Here is a 21,544-nt window from a genome sequence, read left to right on the forward strand (position 1 = left end):
TCCTATGTGGAATCTTTGGGATTCTCTATGTATAGTTATCATGTCATCTGCAAATAAAAACAGTTTTACTTCTTCCTTTCCAATTTGGACGCCTTTTATTTCTTCTTCTTGTCTGATTGCTGTGGCTAGGACTTCCAGTACTATGTTGAATAAGAGAGGTGAAAGCAGATATCCCTGTTTTATTCCGAATCTTCAGGGAAATGCTTGTAGTTTTTGCCCATTGAGTATGATCCTGGCAGTGGGTTTGTCATAGATGGCCTTTATTATGTTTAGGTATGTTCCTTCTATTCCAACTTTGCTGAGAGTTTTTATTATAAATCGGTGCTGGATTTTGTCAAAAACTTCTGCATCTGTTGATATGATCATGTGGTTTCTATCCTTCATTTTGTTTATGTGGTGAATCATATTTATTGATTTGTGAATGTTGTACCAACCTCTCATTCCTGAAATAAATCCCACCTGATAGTGATGTATGATTTTTTGATGCATTGCTGTCTTCAGTTTGCTAATATCTTGTTGATGAACTGTTTATGTTCATCACAGATGTTAGCCTATAATAATCTTTTGTTGTAATGTCTTTATCTGGTTTTGGAATTAGGATAACATCAGCCTCGTAAAATGAGTTTGGAAGCCTTCCCTCCTCTTGAATTTTGTGAAATAGTTTGAAAAGGAGAGGTGTTGATTCTCAGAATGTTTGGTAAAATTCCCCTGTGAAGCCATCTGGTCCAGGGTTTTTTTGTTGTTGTTGGGAGTTTTTTGATTACTGCTTCAGTTGTCACTAGGTGTAATCCATCTATTCAGATTCTCTGATTCTTCCTGATTTGGAATATTGCACATTTCTAGAATTTATCCACTTCATTCATGTTACCCAGTTGTTGGCATATAGTTGTTCATAATATCTTCTTACAATGCTTTGTATTTCTTTGGTGTCAGTTATTATTTTTCCTCTTCCATTTCTGATTTTATTTATTTATTTGGGTCTTCTTTTTTTCTTGATGAGCCCCACTGTAGATTTGTTAATCTTGTCTATCTTTTCAAAGAACCAGCTCTTGGATTAATTGATCTTTTGTATCATTTTTTAGACTCTGTTTCATTTATTTCTGCCCTGATCCTTATTATTTTCTTCTATCTACTTACTTGGGTTTTCTTGTTTTGTTTTGTTTTTCTTTTTCAAGTTCTTTTACTTACAAAGTTAGATGTTTATTTGAGCTTTTTCTTGTTTTTGAAATAGGCCTAAATCTATGAATTTCCCTCTAAGGATTGCTTTCCCAGTGTCCCATAGATTTTGGATTGTTGTATTCTTTTTTTCATTTGTTTCAAGGTATCTTTTGATTTTTTTCTTGATCTCACCATTGATCCATTCATTGTTTAATTACAGGTTATTGAGCTTTTAGGTCTCTGCATGTTTTTCAGCATTGTTCTTGTGATTGATGTCTAGTTTCATAGCATTGTGGTCAGAGAAGATGCTTGCTGTGGTTTCAGTCTTCTAAATTTATTGAGACTTGTTCTGTGTCCTCACATGTGATCTATCCTAGAAAACGTTCCATGTGCACTTGAAAGTATATATATTCTGAAGCTTTGGAGTGAAAAGTTCTGAAGATATCAATTAAATCCCTTTGATCTAGTGTGATATTTAAGGCTACTGTCTCCTTGTTGATTTTCTGTCTGGAAGATGTATCCATTAAGTCAATGGGATATTAAAATCCCTGAGTATAACTGTATTTCTGTCAGCCTCTCCCTTTATGTTCATCAAGATTTGCTTTACATATTTAGGTGCTCCTATGTTGGGTGCATAAATGTTTACTAGGGTTATATCCTCTTGTTGGATTGTCCCCTTTATCATTTTGTTGTGTCCTTCTTTGTTTCTCACCATAGCCTTGTTTCTCAAGTCTATTTTGTTGCATATAAGTATTTCTACTCCAGCTTTTTTTTCTTTTCCATTTCCATGAAATATCTGTTTTCATCCCTTTACTTTTAGTCTGTGTGTGTCTTTCAATCTGAGGTGAGTCTCTTGGAGGCAGCCCATATATGGGTCTTGTTTACTTATCCATTCAGCTACCCTATGTCTTTTGGAGAATTAAAGCCACTTACATTTAAAGTGATTATTGATAGGTATGCATTTAGTGCCATCTTATTGTTAGATGATTTTCCTCTTTTTTTTCTTTCTTTTTTTCTTCTTCTTAAAGCAAGCCTTTTAACATTTGTTGTAGTACTGGTTTGGTGTTAACAAACTCCTTTAGCTTTTTCTTGTCTGGGAAGCACCTTATTCCTCCTTCAATTTTAAATGATAGCATTGCTGGGTAAAGTAACTTTAGTTGTAGGTCCTTGAATATTTCATGCCCCTCCCTTCTGGCCTGAAGTGTTTCTGTTGATAAATCAGATGACAATCTAATTGGTGCTCCCTTGTAGGTAATTACCTGCTTTTCTCTTGCAGCTTTTGGTATTCTCTCATTGTCTTTAAGCCTTGCCGTTTTAATTATGATGTGTCTCAGTGTAGGCCTCTTTGGGTCCAATTTGTTTGGGACTCTCTAAGCTTCCTGGATTTGTGTGTGTTTTTCCTTCACCAGATTAGGAAAGTTTTCTTCAAATAGATTCTCCACCCCTTGTTCACTCTCTCCTGGTGTTTCCATAATGCAGATGTTGTTATGCTTCATGTTGTCCAAAATGTTTCTTAAGCTCTCCTCATTTTTGAAATTCTTTTTTCTTTCTGCTGCTTTCTTGGGCTTTTTTTTCCTACCTTCTCTTTCAAATCACTGATTTGGTCCTTCACTTCATCTAACCTACTGTTTATTCCTTCCAGTGTATTATTTATTACAGAGATTACATTATTTATTTCTGACAGGTCCTTTTTTTATGGTCCATGTCTTTTTTTATGATGTTGAATATGCTTATAATCATTATTCTAAACTCTTTATCTGATGAATTGCTTGCCTCCATTTCATCTAGTTCTTCTATGGGTTAGTTCTCTTGTTCTTTCACTTGGGGTCTGTTTCTCTGTTTCCCATTTTGGCTGCTTCTTTGTTTCTAGGTATTATGTAGATCTGCAAAGACTCTGGTGCAGACCTTTGTCAGGTGCAGCTTGTGACTGGACCTGGGCCACCTATTTGGAGCTATCAGTGATCCACAGCACGTGGCTCCCTCTGCTGGGCCTTTTTGTGTGCAGAAACAACCAGACTGCACACTAAGGCCAGTTTTTACCACAAGTGGGCCAGTGGAGGGTCAGCTAAACTCTCAGAGCTCCTAGAGATCCACCTTGGTTGTTAAACTTAATCAATGACATAGCCTAAAGCTGTAATCAGCAGCCTGGCGTAAGCTACACAGGGTGGAGCAGTGTAATTCCTGTGGGCAGCACTATTGCTTCGCCTCAGGCTGACACCACTCATCTGCCTGAGAAAGACAGCCTCTGCAGCATGGGGAATGGCAAGACAGCCTCTGCAGTATGAAGGAATCCTGGAAGCTGTTCCTTCAGTTCTCTCCCCAGAGCCGTCAGTCCCAGACTCCCTCACATGTCTCTAGTCCACTCTGCCCGCCCTCTGCTGGAGCCCAGGGTAAGTGGCTGCAAACAAAATGTGTGTGTTGGCCCTTTCAGAGGCTCTCTGCAAATCCAACCATTTCTCCCTGGCAGACAGAAAGCCTGCTGCTTTTCACAACTGGATGTTATCTGGGTTCCTTTCCTGGCTTGGTTCTGTAGGCTGGGGAGACCAGCTTGATGTTTTGACCCCACACTTCTCAAGGAGAACCCCTGGCCACTGAAATATCCCTTTGAAACTTCAGCTCCCACCCATGGGAGCCCAGCCAGCCATCTCTCACCTCCACACTCCCTACCAGTCATGTTGTGGTAAAGTGGTTTTTTCTGTCTGTCCATGGTTATAAGGACAGCTAGTGTTCAGTTGGATATTCAGGATGATTTCTCTACAATTTAGTTGTAATTCCAGATTGGTCCTGGGAGGAGGTTAGTGTAGCTTCCACTTACTTCTCCACCATCCGAGATATCTCCCTGGAATTTAATTTGGTATATCACATGAGGTAAACTTTACTTTTCCCCCAAATGATGAACCAGTTGTACCAGCCCCATTTATCAAATAATAGATTTTTTCCCTATTAATCTGAGAAGTCAGCTTTCTATTGATTATATATTTAGATATGTCTCTGACCTTTCCATTCTGTCCCACAAATTCTCTTATCTTTTTTTGGAAAAGAATAGGTATTGCTTTATAAGTTTAAAATATTACAGTTTTAAAATATGTTTATTATCTAGTATCAAAAGTACTGTTTTTTCATTACTGTACTTTTTCAAAATGTTCTCTTGGGCCCTAATTATTCCAGATGAAATTAAAACCCTATCTTTTACTGAAATACTATTATATTTACATATTAATCTGAAAGGATTTGCATCTTTATAATAAGCATTCCGCCATCCCTGAGGAATAGGCTATGCTGCTCCACATGTTCAGGTTTTCTTTTTTTGTGCCTAAGTTTTTAGTTTTTAAATATGGGTTCTGCATGTTCTATTTGTGTGTTTATCCAGGAATCATGATTTTTTTGTTGCCATTATTCATAGCATCTGTCTTTTCACTATACTTTCTAACTGGCAGCTTCTATTCATAGCATTATATTTATTAATATCATAAAGAGGTAGTTTAATAAAAATGAGTTACAATAGTATTTTAGTTTTTTCCCCTGTGGTGTTCCAAGAAGACAGTTAAGTTATTTGTAAACACTAACAATTTTACGCTCACTTTTCTGATTTTATATTTCATTTCTTTTTCCTGTACTCCTTATTCAAAATGATTGTAACAACTGTTAATTTCAGGTAATTCTTCACATCATCACATTTTAGTTACATATTGTTACATGTTACTTTCATGAAATTAATAGTGGATTTTAATACAGTAATTTCTGATGAACTACTCTTGCAGTTTTGGAATAAACCTTACTTAGCTATGGTATATTATTCTTTTAACATTTTATTCAGTATTTACTTGAAATATTTATGTTTATTATTGTTAAATTCAGTTTTCTTTAACATTCTATCTTTGTCAAGATATGATATTACTGTTGGGTTATTCTAATGCTATAAGGTTGGAAATCTTGCATCTTTTTCTATGCTTTGGAACAACTTAATTGGCATAATCATTCCTGTTGCTTCATAAGTGGATTTAGCTCATTTGTATCATCTAACTCACCTGTGTCACCTGTATCATCACCAGCCATAGCATTTTTTAAAGCCCTCTCTTTCACCTATTCAGAATTTGTATTAAAATTCCAAAGTTCACTCAACAATTTTGAGAGTCAGACAATGAAAAGCTAATTCATGCCCTGGCTGGTGTCGCTCAGTGGGATGAGTGCTGGCCTCGAACCAAAAGATCTCCGGTTCGACTCCTGGTCAGAGCACAAGCCTGTGTTATGGGCCAGCTCCCCAGTTGGGTGCATGGGAGAGGCAACCACATATCTCTCACGCGCTTATGTTTCCCTCTCTTTCTCCCTCCCTTCCCCTCTCTCTAAAAAAGTAAATAAATAAAATATTTTTTAAGACTCTTCTTTTTTAAAAAAAGTTAATTCATCTGTTTTCTTAGAATAAAACAACTAAATAAAGATGAACACTAAATCTCAAACACTATGTTTTCATCATTTCTGTGGATTCCATTAGCTCTTGGCAAAGATTGTTTATGCTTACATAAAGTTTATTGATTCCAGTATTGTGTTCAAAAACTGACTCATTACTCTTCAGAGACTACAGAGATTTCCATCCTCAATTTCCTAGGGAAGAACTGAAGTAAAAATGTAGACTAAGAAATAAGATGAACCTTAACTGTATCATTAGTTTTCCTTGAGCACACCTGGATATATGGAACTACACTCAAGTGCTTAAGAAATGACAAAAACATCTCATCAAGCTTTTCACCTGAGGCAGGGGACCTACCATTTGTGAAGGTTTCTTAGCACAGACAGAGTAATGCTGTGTAAATTCCAGTATAGCCCAGTAGTCTCCAGCCTATTTAGTTACTATAACAATAGTAACAGCTTTTTTTTCTCTTTCTTTATCCAGGACGTGTGCGCTAAGGCTTATCTAGCCCTTCGTCATCACACAAACCTACTGATCATCCTGTTCTCCATGATGCTGATGACAGGAATGCCCCAGTTAACAAGCAAAGAAGATATTGAATATATTCGGGATGCTCTAACAGTGGGCAAAAATGAGGAGGATGCTAAAAAGTATTTTCTTGATCAGATTGAAGTTTGCAGAGACAAAGGATGGACTGTGCAGTTTAACTGGTTCCTACATCTTGTTCTTGGCATCAAGCAAGGGGAGAAACATTCAGCCTAATACTTTGGGCTAGAATTAAAAACAAGTTATTGTTCCAAAGCTTTAAATCAGCATGTCAATCATCAATCTTGAGTTTAAATTGTAACAGGACATTATGAAAGCTGGCACTTAAGAAATATAGCTCTTTTCCTAGTTGGACTCTTTACTGAAGAAAAATATTGGCACATCTGATTGTTTAAGTAATGTTCAGTTCTAGGCCTATTTGCAGGTTTGGTTCTTTCTCATTTGTCTCAGTGGCTTTGGAGAATATGCTAAGTTTAAACAGACTAATCACTTCCTTGTTATGCCTGACGTTTTGACTATCTTATTATTGACTGCTTCTGGAAATTCTTTAGAATAATTGGTGACATCTGTTTTCATCTGGGTTTACTCTCAATTTTGGTTATCCTTTGGTTCCTCAAGCTCTTTACAGAAAAAGATGTAATCATTGTAATCTTTGTCTCATAGCTTAAACGGTATTTTTGAACATCCCCTCCGTGTCTGAAGATGTCAGTGATGTGCTAAAAGCAAGGAAAGTGAGTTAGTCTTTCAGTGCTTTTTGCCATTAGGTTCTTTCACAGTGTACAACTGAGATAAACAAACACAAAATGGAAAATCTGAACCTTTGTGCCTCGGCCCTTCTCTGCTGGTCTGGTTCCAAGATTATGAATAGGAAAAATAGAGATGAGACCATTTGTCCCCACTCTGTCCACAAAGTGAATTATTAGGCACAACTATTACAGCTTTTTCCAGCACAGAAACAGGAAGTAACTAAAGGGACTCATTATTTTTGCCTTTACATTTTTCTCCCTCCCCTTCATCCTGCCTCCCTTCTTCCTCTTGCCACAGCTCTTTACTCAGAGTTGTGAAATCTTCAAGTACCCCTTTACCTTAGATTCAAAAATTAGTTGAAAAAGAATTATGGATTAGTTTCCAAGTGTATTAATTTTAAATTTTTGTCTAAGAAGCTTTTTCTTTCTGTTTTAATGGGAGAAGATATTTACCAGCTAAAAGTACTCAAGTTAGGAAGGACACTACTTGCCCTATCCATCTCTCAGTTTAAAGAAATGTTTAAAACTTTGACACATTCTTCAGATTTCCTAAAAATAATTGAAATGTGTTTTAAAAAAACTATTTTCATCTATTATATATTTTGATATTTATTGGAAGTGTTTAACCTTTGAGAAAAATGATTAAGTTATTTATAAAATATGTTTAAATCACCTGTAGTTAATACTTTACAAAGGAATAATTCTGTTAACAATGTCTATGTTTCTTAATATAAATATATATTAAATCTGAAATTTTTGCTAAGTAGATACTTGGTTTGGTGTAGCCCAAACCTTACTTTTGTGTATGCAAAAGCTCAGCGGTCCTTAACCCTGGATGCAAATAAGAATCACCAGGATACTTTTAAAAATACCCCATCTTAGCACCAACCTCAGGTTATAATTTCTTTGGGATTGAGGCCCGCATATGATTGTTTTTCTAAGTAATCAGGGTGATTCTAACATGCAGTGTTTGACAGCCCTGCGTGGCCTTCGAAGGTATAGGTGGTGCTGCTTCCTCACCTACCGAGCCTTTCCCCTGGCTCATAAGGCAGCTAGACACAACTCTTTCTTGCCAACTCGTCTTTTAAACTCATGTTCTGCCCCACTGTACAGAGGACCGTGACCTGTAATGAAATGGATATTCCTCTGTGGTGATGAAGGATAGATATTTTACGGCATTTTTAGAGCAACAATTCCCTACCATTCTTTTGAAGAAGAGCAGGTATGATGCTTTCCAATTCAGAAGAGGGTGCTTCTATTGTTCTTACAAAAAATAACCAGGCTTGCACAGATTCTACTTTTTATATCAATTGCTGAACTAATCACCTTAATGATAGAAGAATTACAGAGCAATGTATTTATATTTAGCTTGCTGGTGCATGCGCATGCATTTTTGCTCTTCAAATGAACTTGATTCTTCCACATTTTAATGAAGGCGTAATTTTAACTCTATAGACTTGCAAATAAACAAAAATCACCTTTGTGTGCTTCCTTCATTGTTCCCAGTGAATCAATGACCCACACCTTTTACATCCTTGAAAACGATCTAGAACTAGGGTCATCTTGCTATTAAGAGATGTTGGGAAACTACCCACAACTCTATCTTCAATGCCAAATCAAACAGAAACCACGAGTCAGACGACTGAGGTCAAAGCAGCTTTTATGTATGCCTAGAACTGGCTACATAATTTTCAGAGCCCAGTGAAAAATGTAAATGCCAGGCCTGTCATTCAGAAATTATTAAGAAATTCAAGCTGGCAAAGAGAACTTTAACCAAGCACAGAGCCCTTCTGAGCATGGGTCGCTGCACAAGTCACAAGTCGCTGCACCTGGGAAGCTGGCTCTGTGTGTGCGTCGATAATGGTTGTGGTGCTCAGTTTTACATTTAGACCAGGTCTGTATGCGTGCAGATAACATTCCCAGATCAAAATGTGCTTCTGTTCAAACTGAAATATCTCATCTCCGTGGCTGTGCATCAAGACCTAAAACACCAGCCAGGAAAAGTCAAGCCAAGCAGATATTTTAGACCTTGTCCCATATGACTGCACTAGTCTGGCTCTGTGATACTCTCGTGAAAGCAGAGCAAATGGAAACATTTAGAGAGGAAATATATCAGCTCCCAAAGAAAGCTCTTGAATTTAAAAAATTAACCTTATGAAATATATCTTTTATAGGAGATGAATTATTTTTTGAAAAGGTTAGATATAGGAATTCTGCATCACAATTCAGAGGCTGTTAGTCCTATATAATTGTAAATTATTTTTCGAAATGAGTAAAAAAATAATTCAGAAAAGTAAGTTTCTGGAGCAAATTCTGACCTTTATTTGGTAAGCTAGGCATTATTTGACTATGAAATAAAGTGTCAATTGTACTCTACAATATGAATAAGAAATAAAATAAATGCGGATTGTTAAAGGTTCTACTGTCTTATTTTCCACTTAATCCAACCTAACAATTCTAGCCAATAAATGTGGTTGTAGTCTGGGAGGAGACCTGCGTGTTTTTATGCAGGCGCTGGGGAACCGAAAGCGCAGGCCGTGGCTGCAGCGCCCACACAGAGAGCAGGACATTTCCTCTTCTGGAAAGTCCAGGTCTCCCCACCTGCATTTGTATATTAACTAGAAATTGTTAAATGTAAGTGTAAATAAAAGGAAGAATCTGATATCTTGTGTTCTCTAGTATATACCTTTTAATGTCTAAAAGGCCATAGACTCCTGAAACTCAAATCCTTTATTTTAAGAAAACTTTATTGAGGGTCCAGTACCGATCAGACACTGGCCAAAGTACTGCAGTCCCGGCCATGGAACAAGACTGACCTAGTCCCAGTCGTTAAAAAGTATAGTTTGCTGGGGATAACAGATACTTTATAATGGGGGCTATTGTGTGTTGAATTGTGTTCCCCAAAAGATACATTGAAATTCTAACCCATGGTATCTGTGAATGTAATTTTATTTGGAAATAGGTTCTAGGGATGTACAGAAGTGCCTCATTTTATTGTGCTTGACAGAGGTGGCATTTTTTACAAATTGAAGGCAAGACCCTCCACCAGCAAAAAGATTAGACTCACTTTATTGAGATACTCGATGTTTAACAGTGGTCTGGAAAGGACCCGCCATGTCTCTGAGGTCTGCCTGTAATTAAGATGGAGTCCTAACCCAAGCGACAGGTATACTTAACAGAAGATGAGGGAGAATGCCATGTGATAGAGGCAGAAATATAATGTTGTGTCTACAAGTCAAGGAACACTTGGGGCTACCAGAGGCTGAAACAGGAAAGGATCCTCACTAGAAGCTTCCAAGGGAACAAAGTCCAGCCAACACTTGTTTTCAGACTTCTAACCTCCCGAACTGTGAGACAAGTTTTTAGCGTTGTAAGCTGCCTGGTTTATGACACTTCGCTATGGCATCCCTAGGAAGCTAATACAGCGTCAATAACCAAAAATTCTGTGGGGTAATTTTGGGGGGTGGGTGTTGGGAGAATCACAGTTTTTTTTCTTAAGTAAACCTATTTGACACATTCTGCTGTTACCAAAACGATTTAATTGCATATGGGACAAAGTGCTAATATTCCTACTATATAAAAAAACCCTAATAATTCAGTAAGAAAAAGATAAATACCTCATCAATAAATACTGAATTCCAACAAAAAAATACATGTGGCCAATATGACAGCAGACTGCAAATCACTTTAGATTTAAGAAATGAGAATTAAAATAACTTACTTTTTTCACCATCAGATTAGCAAATATTGGTAATGCCAGGAGTTGGTGATAATTTGGGAGAAAGAGCAGTTCATCATACCATTGAAAGCAAACAAAGTTGGTAAATTAATGCATGGCATTTTGTCAATTTTATCAAAATTAAGAAGGTATCTCTAACTCAGCAAGTCCACATCCAAGAATTTATCCTTCAGAGATTATTGGATTTATGAGCAAGACTTATGGGCAAAAAGTTACCAGCATTCTTTGTAATAACCAAAACTTGGAAACAGCCTAGAAGTCCTTCAGTAGGGGACTGGTGAGTTAAGTCACATCTATATAATGAACGCAATAAAGCCCTTGATAAGGGGAGGTGCACCAAAATACCAAAGTGTGTGGACAACCACGCAAATCTATGACCTATAAAGGAGTGATTCGGAAGTGGTTACAGGGCAGTATCACTTTACAGCTGCACTCAAGTTAAAATGTAGGTTTGTGTACGCATTAAAAGTCTGGGAGGATGTACTTTGCATTTATTTTTTCTCTTGCATTTCGGGGAACTTGACTTTCTATTATTTGAACTTCTTGTGTGTGTGTGTGTGTGTGCTTTATTTTTTTTTAAATTTTTATTGTTATTCAATTACAGTTGTCTGCATTTTCTCCCCATCCCTCTGCCCCACCCCAGCTGAACCCACCTCCCTCCCCCGTCTCCACCCTCCCCCTTGATTTTGTCCATGTGTCCTTCTTAACAAGGGGAAAAAGCACCTTTTTATTTTGGTGAAAAATGCAATCTGCATAATAATTGTATGCTTAACTTCCACCAACCCTCATTAATAGCTCAGAAAATTTTGTCTCTCAAAGAAAAATTAACCATGTGAAGTCAATAATTATCAAGTACTCACATCAAAGCTATTGATGGAACTTTATGGCATAAAAATGACTACTTCAAAGCCTCCTGCTTTCGCGGATCCTGCGGGGCTGTGATCTGTTACACACTAAGGCTGGCCTGCTCTACCCCCTAAGATGACCATACTTCTGTAGAAGGAGGGCCTCGAGGAGAGCTGTCTGTTCAGTCAGTGAGCAGAGCCTTTCCTGGCCCAGTTCTTCTCAGCTCTGCAAACCTCCTCCAGCCCCTGTGGCCACGCTGAGCTCTGTCATAGTTAAGATCCTCTTTGGAGGTGCAAACTGACTCATTTTCACTTCTACTGAATGTTAGATTTTTTTTCTAATCATTCACTCCTTAGTATGGATTAAATCTCACTGCCTGCTGCTTTGGTAAGAATTTTCCCTTCTGGGAGCTGGGCTCTGAGTCTGGGTCCCTAATGCACTTGTTGATCTGACTTGAAGAAAATAACAGGGACAGGGACATACCAAGGAATGCAGAATCCATTTGCAGCGTCTCAGCAGCACTTCTCTTCTCTCACAGCAGATGTACAGCCATCTGAGAAGTTTTATACTCAGATAATCAAACTCAGAATTCTTTTGATTATGCTTCAGAGTTCAAATGGGTCCCTTACTCTGCAGAGATGCACCCACCATTATTTCCACTATTTCCAGCCACGTTCAAAGTTTGTGGCTGAACAGCAGCTTTGATCAGCAGATGTGTTTGGTGGCCAAAGCCATACTGGTCCCAGCCACCTCCCACCTGGCACCTTTCCCTTCCATCATCACCAGGCACCTGTGTTACAAAACAACTGGCCCTGTAACTACTGAGAGTTTTTCCTGGGGAAATTCCCTGGCCACAAACCACTGCCAGATCCCTGACCTTTTCCAGGCTCTGCTCTCTCCAACCCATGGCTCTGGAAATGAGAGAAGACAATTCCTCATTTTGGAAGCAACTAGCATTCTCTAGCTCTTTCTCTCTTACCTGCTCAGCTTGATAAAACACATCCACATCATGAGCTGCTCTGTGGGGAGGTCTACGGGGCAAGGAGCCTGGGGAAGTGTCTGACCAACAGCGTGTAAGGAATTGAATTCTGCCAGCAACCACATAAGTGAGTTGGAAAATGTATGTTTTCAAGATGAGGCTTCTGAGAGACCCAAAGCCAGACAACCCGGATAAGTCATGCCCAGATTCCTGACCCATAGACCAGTGAGGTAGTCAGTGTTATAGTTCTAAACCACATGGTTTTGGAGTAATTAGTTGTGTAGCAATAAATAAGTAACATACTTTAGAGTTGTTTGGAAGATTTAAAAAGGCAAAGAAATTAATTGACAGGAAAGAACTTACTGTAGAGCCTGACACAGAGTAGCTGCTTAGCAATGTTCATTGACTCTAAAAACAGCAGAGTCGCAAATATCACTAGGACTTGTAAACAGCAGCTGCAGCCACCAACCTGAGAACAACCCATGTGTATAAAGTCTGCTGGTTTCAGCCTCATCAGAGAAACTCAGACCAAAAAGTTTGATGTGTATATACAAATACAAAGACATACTTAATGCCCGTGTGTGTTATACATATTAATGCAGGAAATCTCACTTTTAAACGTAAGTTTGTTTTTTCCATGAATCATAGAGCTGTGCCAGGTACCCCAGCAGGCATTGAGGCGATGATGATGATGATGATGATGATGATAACAATGATGACAATGGAAAAGACAACAAAAAAAAAGAAAGGGAGCTCCCACTAAACCATGTTTCATCAAGTAGCAATCCCACTGTTTCTTGTCACTTTCTCTCTCCTACCTTATACTTTATTCAAATATGTAAGTTCAAAAAGCAATCATCAACCAAATGGAAACTACAAGAAACATTTAAGGGAATCCAATCCCAGGCCCAGAGATGCCACTCTATTGTAACAGTTATCACAACCCTTCAGGGAAACTGGTAGTTGAAAGTGGTTCAGTACCACCAAAATCTACATGAAAATCACTGTGAACAGTGTGAAAAGCATTTCAAAATGAGAGCAGGTCCACTCTATTCCACAGAACTTCCCTCTGTGTCTACTGTGTGCCTCAGCCCAGCTCCATGATCCTGGGGAACCAAAATAAGCTCCATCTACTGGAGGGAATGAGCACATTTACACCTGACTCAGAAAAACCCTGATGGAGCATGATCTAGTGATGCCTGTTACAGGCTTGGGAATAGGGCCAGGGATACAAAGATGACCTCTAGACTAGAGAGAGAAGACAGATTGTGATATACTATAACAAGTATAAGTAAAAAACGAAGAACATACAAAGGTGTCAAAAGTTAATTCTGACTAAGAGACTAGGACAGATCCTAATGAAGGTAACATTTGAGTGTGGTCTTAAGGAATAAATAGGATCTCAACATACACGATCATTTCAGATGGCGTGAGCGCAGGGGTGGCATAGACAACAGCACAAAGGCAATGAGGTGTAAAGCTGCAAAGTGAGGCGAGACATTCCAAGCAGAGCAGAGCAGTTGTTCGCGACTTCACACAGAGTGTCTAGGAGTCAGTAAAGAAGAGCATTTTAAGAAGTAAGTTTGGGAATCATCTGTGTGATGAATATAATTTAGGGTGGCATTAGTGTAAAGTCAAAACTTAGATTAATCCTTTTCAAAGATTTCATTTATTTTTAGAAAGAAGAGAAGGGAAGGAGAAAGAGAGGGACAGACACAACAAAGTGTGAGAGAAACATAGGTTGGTTGCCTCTCACACCCCCCAGCTGGGGACTTGGCCTGCAACCCAGGCATGTGCCCCGACTAGTAACTGAACCAGTGACCTCTCGCTTTGCAGGATGACACCCAACCAACTGAGCCAAACCGGCAGGGCTTAGATTTATCTTTTATATCATGTTTGTGCCCATAATAAATAAGTTCAGGTGAGGTGACCTTGGTATGTTATAATAGTTAATTTGATAACAGAACAAACACAGCCTAAGATAACTTAGCTTAAACTTAGAGGAAGACCATATATAGGAGTCTACTGGGAAAAAACAATTACTCATTCACATTACTTGTGGACTCATATTTTTCTTTAATTTGTAAAGATAAAATAAAAGTCTATAAATTTGTAGTCATATATGTGGCATCGGTTTTATATGACAAATATTCTAAATGTAGTGTAGAAGGGAGAACCCAAGTGAAGGAGTTCAGGACACACCACTCCCAAATACGCCACTTTGGCTTTCTTATTTTGAGCTTAAAGCACTTGAGGAAAAGCAGATGCAGGAAGAGTTCTCTGATCTCCTATCTTCTTCCTAAAAACAGGCCATAAAATCTCCCATGTGCACATGCCCTCCCTGTACAAGGAAGAGAACATCATTATCACCAGAGGCTGAGAATCGCCACTGAAATGCACCTGTACAAATATACTAAGATATCCCTTATCTTCCACTAACTTCTCTGTCCCACAAATCTAGTCACTTCCCTACAATTACTGCCCCTAGCTCTAACCCAAACCCCTTTGTTTTGTCATTTCTGCACAAATGTATTGTTTCTTGGTCTAAAAGGTATGAAAGGTTTCTGTTCTGGTCACTTTTGGGGGGCCTTCATTATTTTGCAAAGGCCCCCTGTGGACATGTAAAAATTAAATAAAATTAAAATTAAATAAAATGCTCTTCTGTTAATCTGTCCTATGGCAGTTTAATTCCTAGGCCCAACCAAAGACCTTAAAAGGGTAGAGAATTTTTTCCTCCCCTGCACAGAAATCTAAACCCTCATTTCATTTGGAAAGTGCTAGAGGCAGAAGAAGGTTGGGGAAAGAACACTGCTTTCTGGAGGTGGGTGTCCTGGCTGCACCCCAGGGCAAAGCAGTCAGCCTGCCTGGCTTCACAATCGTCATCTGGACAAAGGAGGTTGTGCTGGATTCTGTGTTAGGGTCCTTTCCATCCTGTGATTCTGAACCCACAAGTCCCCCAAGCCTGGAGTCCCCTTGGACCCAGAGAAAATTCTGAATCTTCTCCAGTCAGCCTGTTCAGTGTCAGTTCTGCAAACAGCCTGACAGTTCCACCTGAACCCCCGCAGGATTATGGAGCAGTGTTTCTGCGCAGATCGACCAACCACATCCAGTGTGAAGCATGTGACCCCTCAAATGGCCAGTGTGGGAGGTCAGCATCCTTGTGGTACCACAAGAGAGACAGCTACTACAGCACCCACAGAGGTCAGATATGAGAAGGCCCACAACCCAAAAACCAGACCACTTGGAAAGAAATGTGGTAAAAGCTGATTCTAGCAAATCTGGGTGCTTTATGAGGGGCCTTTCAGCTGGAAGCAAGAGGAACCACTATAACTTAAGATATAGGATTTACTTGGAGGATATAAATCTGTCTCATAAAATCTTGGATTCAGAACTACAGCCAAACCTCCCAAAGAACCAGGAACTAAAAAAAAACATCAAAATTCCTTCCAACTCTCTTTCATCTCTCTTACCTTTCTCCTGTGTGTGCTCAAACCCCCTCCCTGCAAACCAGCCTTCCTCCTGTTGGCTGAGCAGAAGCTAAGCAGGACTGCCTCTCAGCTCTCCTTTGGGTGGATAGTCTAGTATAAACCTTCGGCACCTTTGCAGTCCAATTAACCTGCTCTGAAGGTTATGATTGGCTCAGGTCTGGTGCAGGGTCCATCTCAAGGCCAATCAGTTATGACCAGGGAAGCAGAATCACATGGTGAAAACCTGACTGCTAAAACTTACCCCCACTACACTGGAAAACACGGGCAGAATAACAGGCCATGTTTCTGAGTCTTTTGCCATGAATGAAAATATGTAAGTAAAAAACATTTTGGCCAAGTTTTCTGTGGTTTTCTTGCTTGAATATTTCTCAGTATATTTAAAAATATACATAAAGACATTCTATGGTATTCACATTTTCTACATAGTCTAATGTATATAGGATCTAAGCGGTAAGACACAATTCCTCAATGTGAACATCATTATCATTCGTTAGTAACTATCACAATAATATGGAAGAAAAGCAATTCAACCAAGTGAAGTTAATCATCCCTATCTTTCACCCTACAAGTGAACCCGGGTCATTTAGTTCTCCCCAGTTGAGCATGCAGCTGACATTCGGTTAAGGAAGCACACAAATGATTTCTGGCTACGTGGGTGTGTTTCATGCAAACACTCTTCTTCAGCAGTTCCTGACTTCAAATAAGAACTTCAAGCAATAGCAGGCATGTTTAGGGCTTAACCTGTCTAAGAATAAAGAATTAAAGTTATATGGTTTCCGTGGAAACCTTTTCCAAGGAAGCTTGCACATGCACGTTCTCAAGAAACAGGTGCTGCAGCCAGGGAATTTTTTTCCTGCCCCAGGCCATCCATTTAAGGGTCAAGGCCAGGCCTCCTCAGCTGAAGCTCTGGGAGTAGTGACTGGGCTTATTTTGCTTAAGGTTAATTTAGTATCAGTTCTCTCTTCACTGGCTGGTTCTATGAGAAAGACATGCCCAGGTAGCTCTTTGCATCTTTTGAAGCATTTGCAAGTTCTGGCTATCCAAGAAACTGCAGGAAGTCCTATACTGTGTATCAGAATGGGTGACAGGGATTCCCCAGGGAATAAGAGGAGATAGCTTACTGATTATTAGTTATTTGTATCTAATTCTCAATGTACTAGTGTTCAGATTCAAATAAAAATGACTTGGAAAAGGGCCATGCATATTGGTGTCAGTTCTGTGATCTTTTTCAATAGCCAGGATCTAATAGTTGTGGGGTAAGATTACCAAACAAAAGAAAACTATCAGGTTTGCAAAATTTTAGGAAATTATCAATACTTTGATTTCCAAAATGCCATGAAGCTAGGTTGAAGATGAATCCTGCCTGGCTGAAAGGGGCATATCATGAACCACTGAGCTTACCTAAGTATGAGCATCTAGGCTTACCTGAGTAACCCCCTCTTTCACAGCAACATTTCACAATCCTCCTTCTGTTTCCCTCACTTCCCATCTCCATAACAACCAGGGATGTTATCAAGAAGAAATCAGCTTGCCTCTTCAATATTTGCCTCTAATTTAGTGATGCTTATCTTGGAAGGTCCATGTTATTTCTTTGTTGGAAACTCTTGACATTTTAAGATATCAGGTCAATATCTTGGTTTCAAAGTCCTCCTTCATGTCCAACATCAATAGAGCAGATGAAACTCAAGCAAATCTCATTGGAAAAGAGGGTATCATTGTAAGATATGGAAGAAACTGCATGACTCTATTTAATAGATCAGGACAGACAGTACAGCTATAACACTGACTAGTCTTGGATGGACAAGAGGAAAAAATATTGGCCAGAACAGCACTTACTCAAGATTCCCTTACTAAGCAAGGCCTCCAAAACAGTGTGTGTTTTCATTGGAAGTCATCCTCAACACACAGGAGGCCATGAGCTCAAAGCTTAAAGTACCCAATTTACTTTCAAGATAATGTGCTTTCTCTTCAATGATCAGCAAACTCATGTGCCAGGAACCGTGTGAAATCTTTAGAATTGAGAATTTCTTCAGACACAAAGTAATTAAGCTCCTGAGTGTATCTTGTCCTGGCTCATTTTTAGAGGAAAATCATGTTCCCTAATCAATCTGGATAAAATAGTATTAGGAAAAACTTTCTTTAAAAAAAAAATATTTTATTTATTTATTTATTTTTAGAGAGAAGGGAAGGGAAGGAAGGGAGGAGAAAGAGAGGGAGAGAAACATCAATGTGTGGTTGCCTCTCGCATGCCCCCAACTAGGGAACTAGCCAGCAACCCAGGCACGTGCCCTGACTGGAAATTGAACCAGAGACCCCTTGGTTCGCAGGCCTGAGCTCAATCCACTGAGCTACACCAGCAAGGGCAGGAAAAACTTTCTTCAATCCATTTGGCTTTCTAAATTTTCTAAAACACAAGAGCCCAATTTTTTCAAATATTTATCACTGATGAGTGATTTTTATCCTTCCTGGGCTCTGCTCTTCTTGGAAGAAAAATGAGGCCAGCAATCCAAATTGACATAGGATTTGTGTGAGCAAGAACTACCATCAGCTTGCCCGCAAAGTTCAACAAAGGTCCATCATTTTGTTAGTGGTCCTGCCCTCTAAAGTCAGTCCTCTGTTTCTGCAAATCAACAGTAAAGTGTGTTGATGATTCATAACTCAAACTGTATTCCCTTTTCTTCAAATTTCCTGGAACTTTCTAAAAATTTTATATTTATCTTAGTGAAACATATAGGGCATATTTTGAATTCTTAGAATATTCTGTCTTTACCAAGTATGTTAATTGACTTAAGACTATTCTGAAGTTACACAGACCTGGATATAGAAACTGCAAATAGAATGAAAGATTTCAAAACATCTAATTAATTGGACTAAATAATCAAACAACTAATATTGTGACAACTAGAATTACTAGGATCTAAATACACCCAGATTTTTAAAAACCCCCTTATGAACTTTCCTGAGATGGCCACAAACTATACTGTAGACTCTTGCAAGTCTAACATCCCAGAGTTCAACTATGGAAGAACAGCACTAAAGGTTGATGGTATGGACTAACTAGTCATTTTTTATAGGAAACCAACTTTGACCCCAAGCTTTTAGGCTCATGTCAGGAGTTGAGACATTCAGCTAATAAGTCTTTCTGACCCACCATATTAATATCTCTATAATTCTTGTGAGCGTGCATCAAAAGCACACACAAGTGTGATGCCAGGGTCATTTGTTTATTGCTTTGCACGTTTAGTAGTCATCTATGCTGTGCTTTTGTAGTTAGGAAATCCATTTATTCACTTGTGCACCAAAAATAAGTGGGTATTAGTCATTGGGGATTCTACAGTAAACAAATACAGGGAAAGTCCCTGTTCTCATAGATGTACACTTTATGGCAGAGATAGACAGCAAACAAACGGGATGGTTACAGATCGTAATGTGTGATTAAGGTAATAAATTAGGTGATGGGTTACCAAGTAAATGCAGTAGGACAATCATACCTAGATGGATCAGGAAAGAGATTCTGGGAGTTGACTTCTGCAGCAAGACCTGAAGGAAGAGAACTGAGGTGCAGTAGTTAGCTAATTATTAGTTGTTGCGGGGGAAAATTAAGTATATATAGAATAGACTGCTATTCATCTATTCCAGGAGTACTTGAACACCAAAAGCCATCTACAAGATAAATATATTTAAAATTTTCTTTACTTTATTGACTCTAAAGAGAGGGGAAGGAAGGGAGGAAGAGAGGGAGAGAAACATTGCTGTGAGAGAGAAACATCAACTGGCTGCCTCCTGCAAGTGCCTCAAACCGGGGACCAAACCCACAACCCAGGCATGTGCCCTCACCAGGAATTGAACCCACAATCTTTCGGTTTGCAGTGCAACGCCTAACCAACTGAGCTACACCGGCCAGGGCTAGATATGATATTTTTTAAAGCCTTTGCATTATGCATCCTCTTTTTGATGAGATATTTCAGTCCTCAGAAAAAAACAAACCCACTGCTTGAGCTTTAGCACAATCTATTTAGAATAAACAGTATTTCTTATAGTCGTTTTCTGTTACCAGCATAAATGTTACCTTAGAGCAAAGTAAATGAATTATATAAAATTCAACTACATTTCTATACACTTTCAATAAACAACTTGGAAATGAAATAAAGAAAACTTCCATTTATGATAACACCCAAAAGAATAAAATGCTTAAGAGTGAATTTAACAAAGGAAGTGTAAGATCTGTACTCTAAAAACTACAAAATATTGTGGGAAGATATTTTAAAAGATCTGAATAAAAGGAGAAGCATCCATGTTCATGAATCAGAAAACAATATTGTTAAGGTGGCAAATACTCCCCAAACTGACCTGCTGAATCAACACAGTCTTCACCTAATTCCAGCTGACTTCTTTGTTACAGAAACTGACAGATTCTAATGTGGAAATGCAACGGACCCTGAATAACTAAAACAATTTCAAAAAAGAAGAAAGTTGGAGGACTCACAGATTTCAAAACATACTACATACAAATGTACTGTAACCATGACCATGTGACTTACATATGAATGGACATATAGACCAAGGGACTAGAATTGTGAGTTCAACTTAAAAATGAGCAAATGGAGGGCTTCCGGCCAAGATGGAGGTATAGGTAGACACACTGTGCCTCCTTGCACAACCAAAAGGACAACAACAATTTAAAAACAAAAAACAACCAGAACTGCCAGAAAATCAAACTGTATGGAAGTCCGATAACCAAGGAGATAAAGAAGAAACATTCATCCAGACTGGTAGGAGGGGCAGAGATGGACAGCCGAGGTGGAGAGGATTTGCGGCAAGGCAGCGGCTGGTGGACTCAGCGAGGTGGCAGACTGTGGAACGGGACAGGCCAGGCTGCAGCTAGCAGACCCCACAAGGTGGTGGCTGGCAGACCCTGCGGCCCCACATTCGCGCATAGATAAACTGGGAGGAACGGCGAGGGAGCAAAGCAGACCACACGACCCAGGGCTCCAGCTCAGGGAAATAAAGCCTCAAAACTCTGATTGAAAACACTCGTGTGGGTTGAGGTGGCAGCAGGAGAAATTCCCAGCCTCAAAGGAGAGGTCGTTGGAGAGACCCACAAGAGCCTAGAGCATGCATAAGACCACTCACTTGGGAATCAGCACCAGAGGGGCCCAGTTTGATTGTGGGTAGCGGAGGGAGTGACTGAAGTCTGCCAGAGAGTGGAGGGAGCACCACTGCTCCCTCTTGGCCCCTCCACCACATACAGCATCATAGCGCAGCAACCAGCATTACCCTGCCCCGGTGAACACTAAGCCTCCACCCCCTTATGTAACAGGCCCGCCAAGACAAAAAAAATATAGCCCAAATGAAAGAACAGATCAAAGCTCCAGAAAAAATACAACTAAGCAACGAAGAGATAGCCAACCTATCAGATGCACAGTTCAAAACACTGGTAATCAGGAAGCTCACAGAATTGGTTGAATTTGGTCGCAAATTAGATGAAAAAATGAAGGCTATGCTAAGAGAAACAAAGGAAAATGTACAGGGAATCAATAGTGATGCGAAGGAAACTGGGACTCAAGTCAATGGTGTGGACCAGAAGGAAGAAAGAAACATCCAACCAGAAAAGAATGAAGAAACAAGAATTCG

At 39.2% G+C, this 21,544-nt stretch overlaps 1 protein-coding gene and 1 pseudogene across 2 annotated transcripts in view; one reads left to right on the forward strand and one right to left on the reverse strand.

The window, feature by feature from the left end:
- Positions 1-6,761, forward strand: part of PIK3CG (phosphatidylinositol-4,5-bisphosphate 3-kinase catalytic subunit gamma) — a 40,590-nt gene extending 33,829 nt beyond the window's left edge. For both annotated transcript variants that reach the window (XM_024558514.4, XM_024558505.3), the window contains exon 11: positions 6,050-6,761. In XM_024558514.4, the coding sequence (XP_024414282.1) occupies positions 6,050-6,328 (279 nt within the window). In that variant the 3' untranslated portion in view covers positions 6,329-6,761. The remainder of the gene's footprint in view (positions 1-6,049) is intronic.
- Positions 1-15,964, reverse strand: part of LOC112303077 (keratin, type I cytoskeletal 18-like) — a 375,683-nt pseudogene extending 359,719 nt beyond the window's left edge.
- Between the last annotated feature and the right edge of the window lie 5,580 nt (positions 15,965-21,544).

This window comes from Desmodus rotundus, chromosome 6 (genome assembly GCF_022682495.2).
Source record: "Desmodus rotundus isolate HL8 chromosome 6, HLdesRot8A.1, whole genome shotgun sequence".
NCBI classification, from domain to species: domain Eukaryota; kingdom Metazoa; phylum Chordata; class Mammalia; order Chiroptera; family Phyllostomidae; genus Desmodus; species Desmodus rotundus.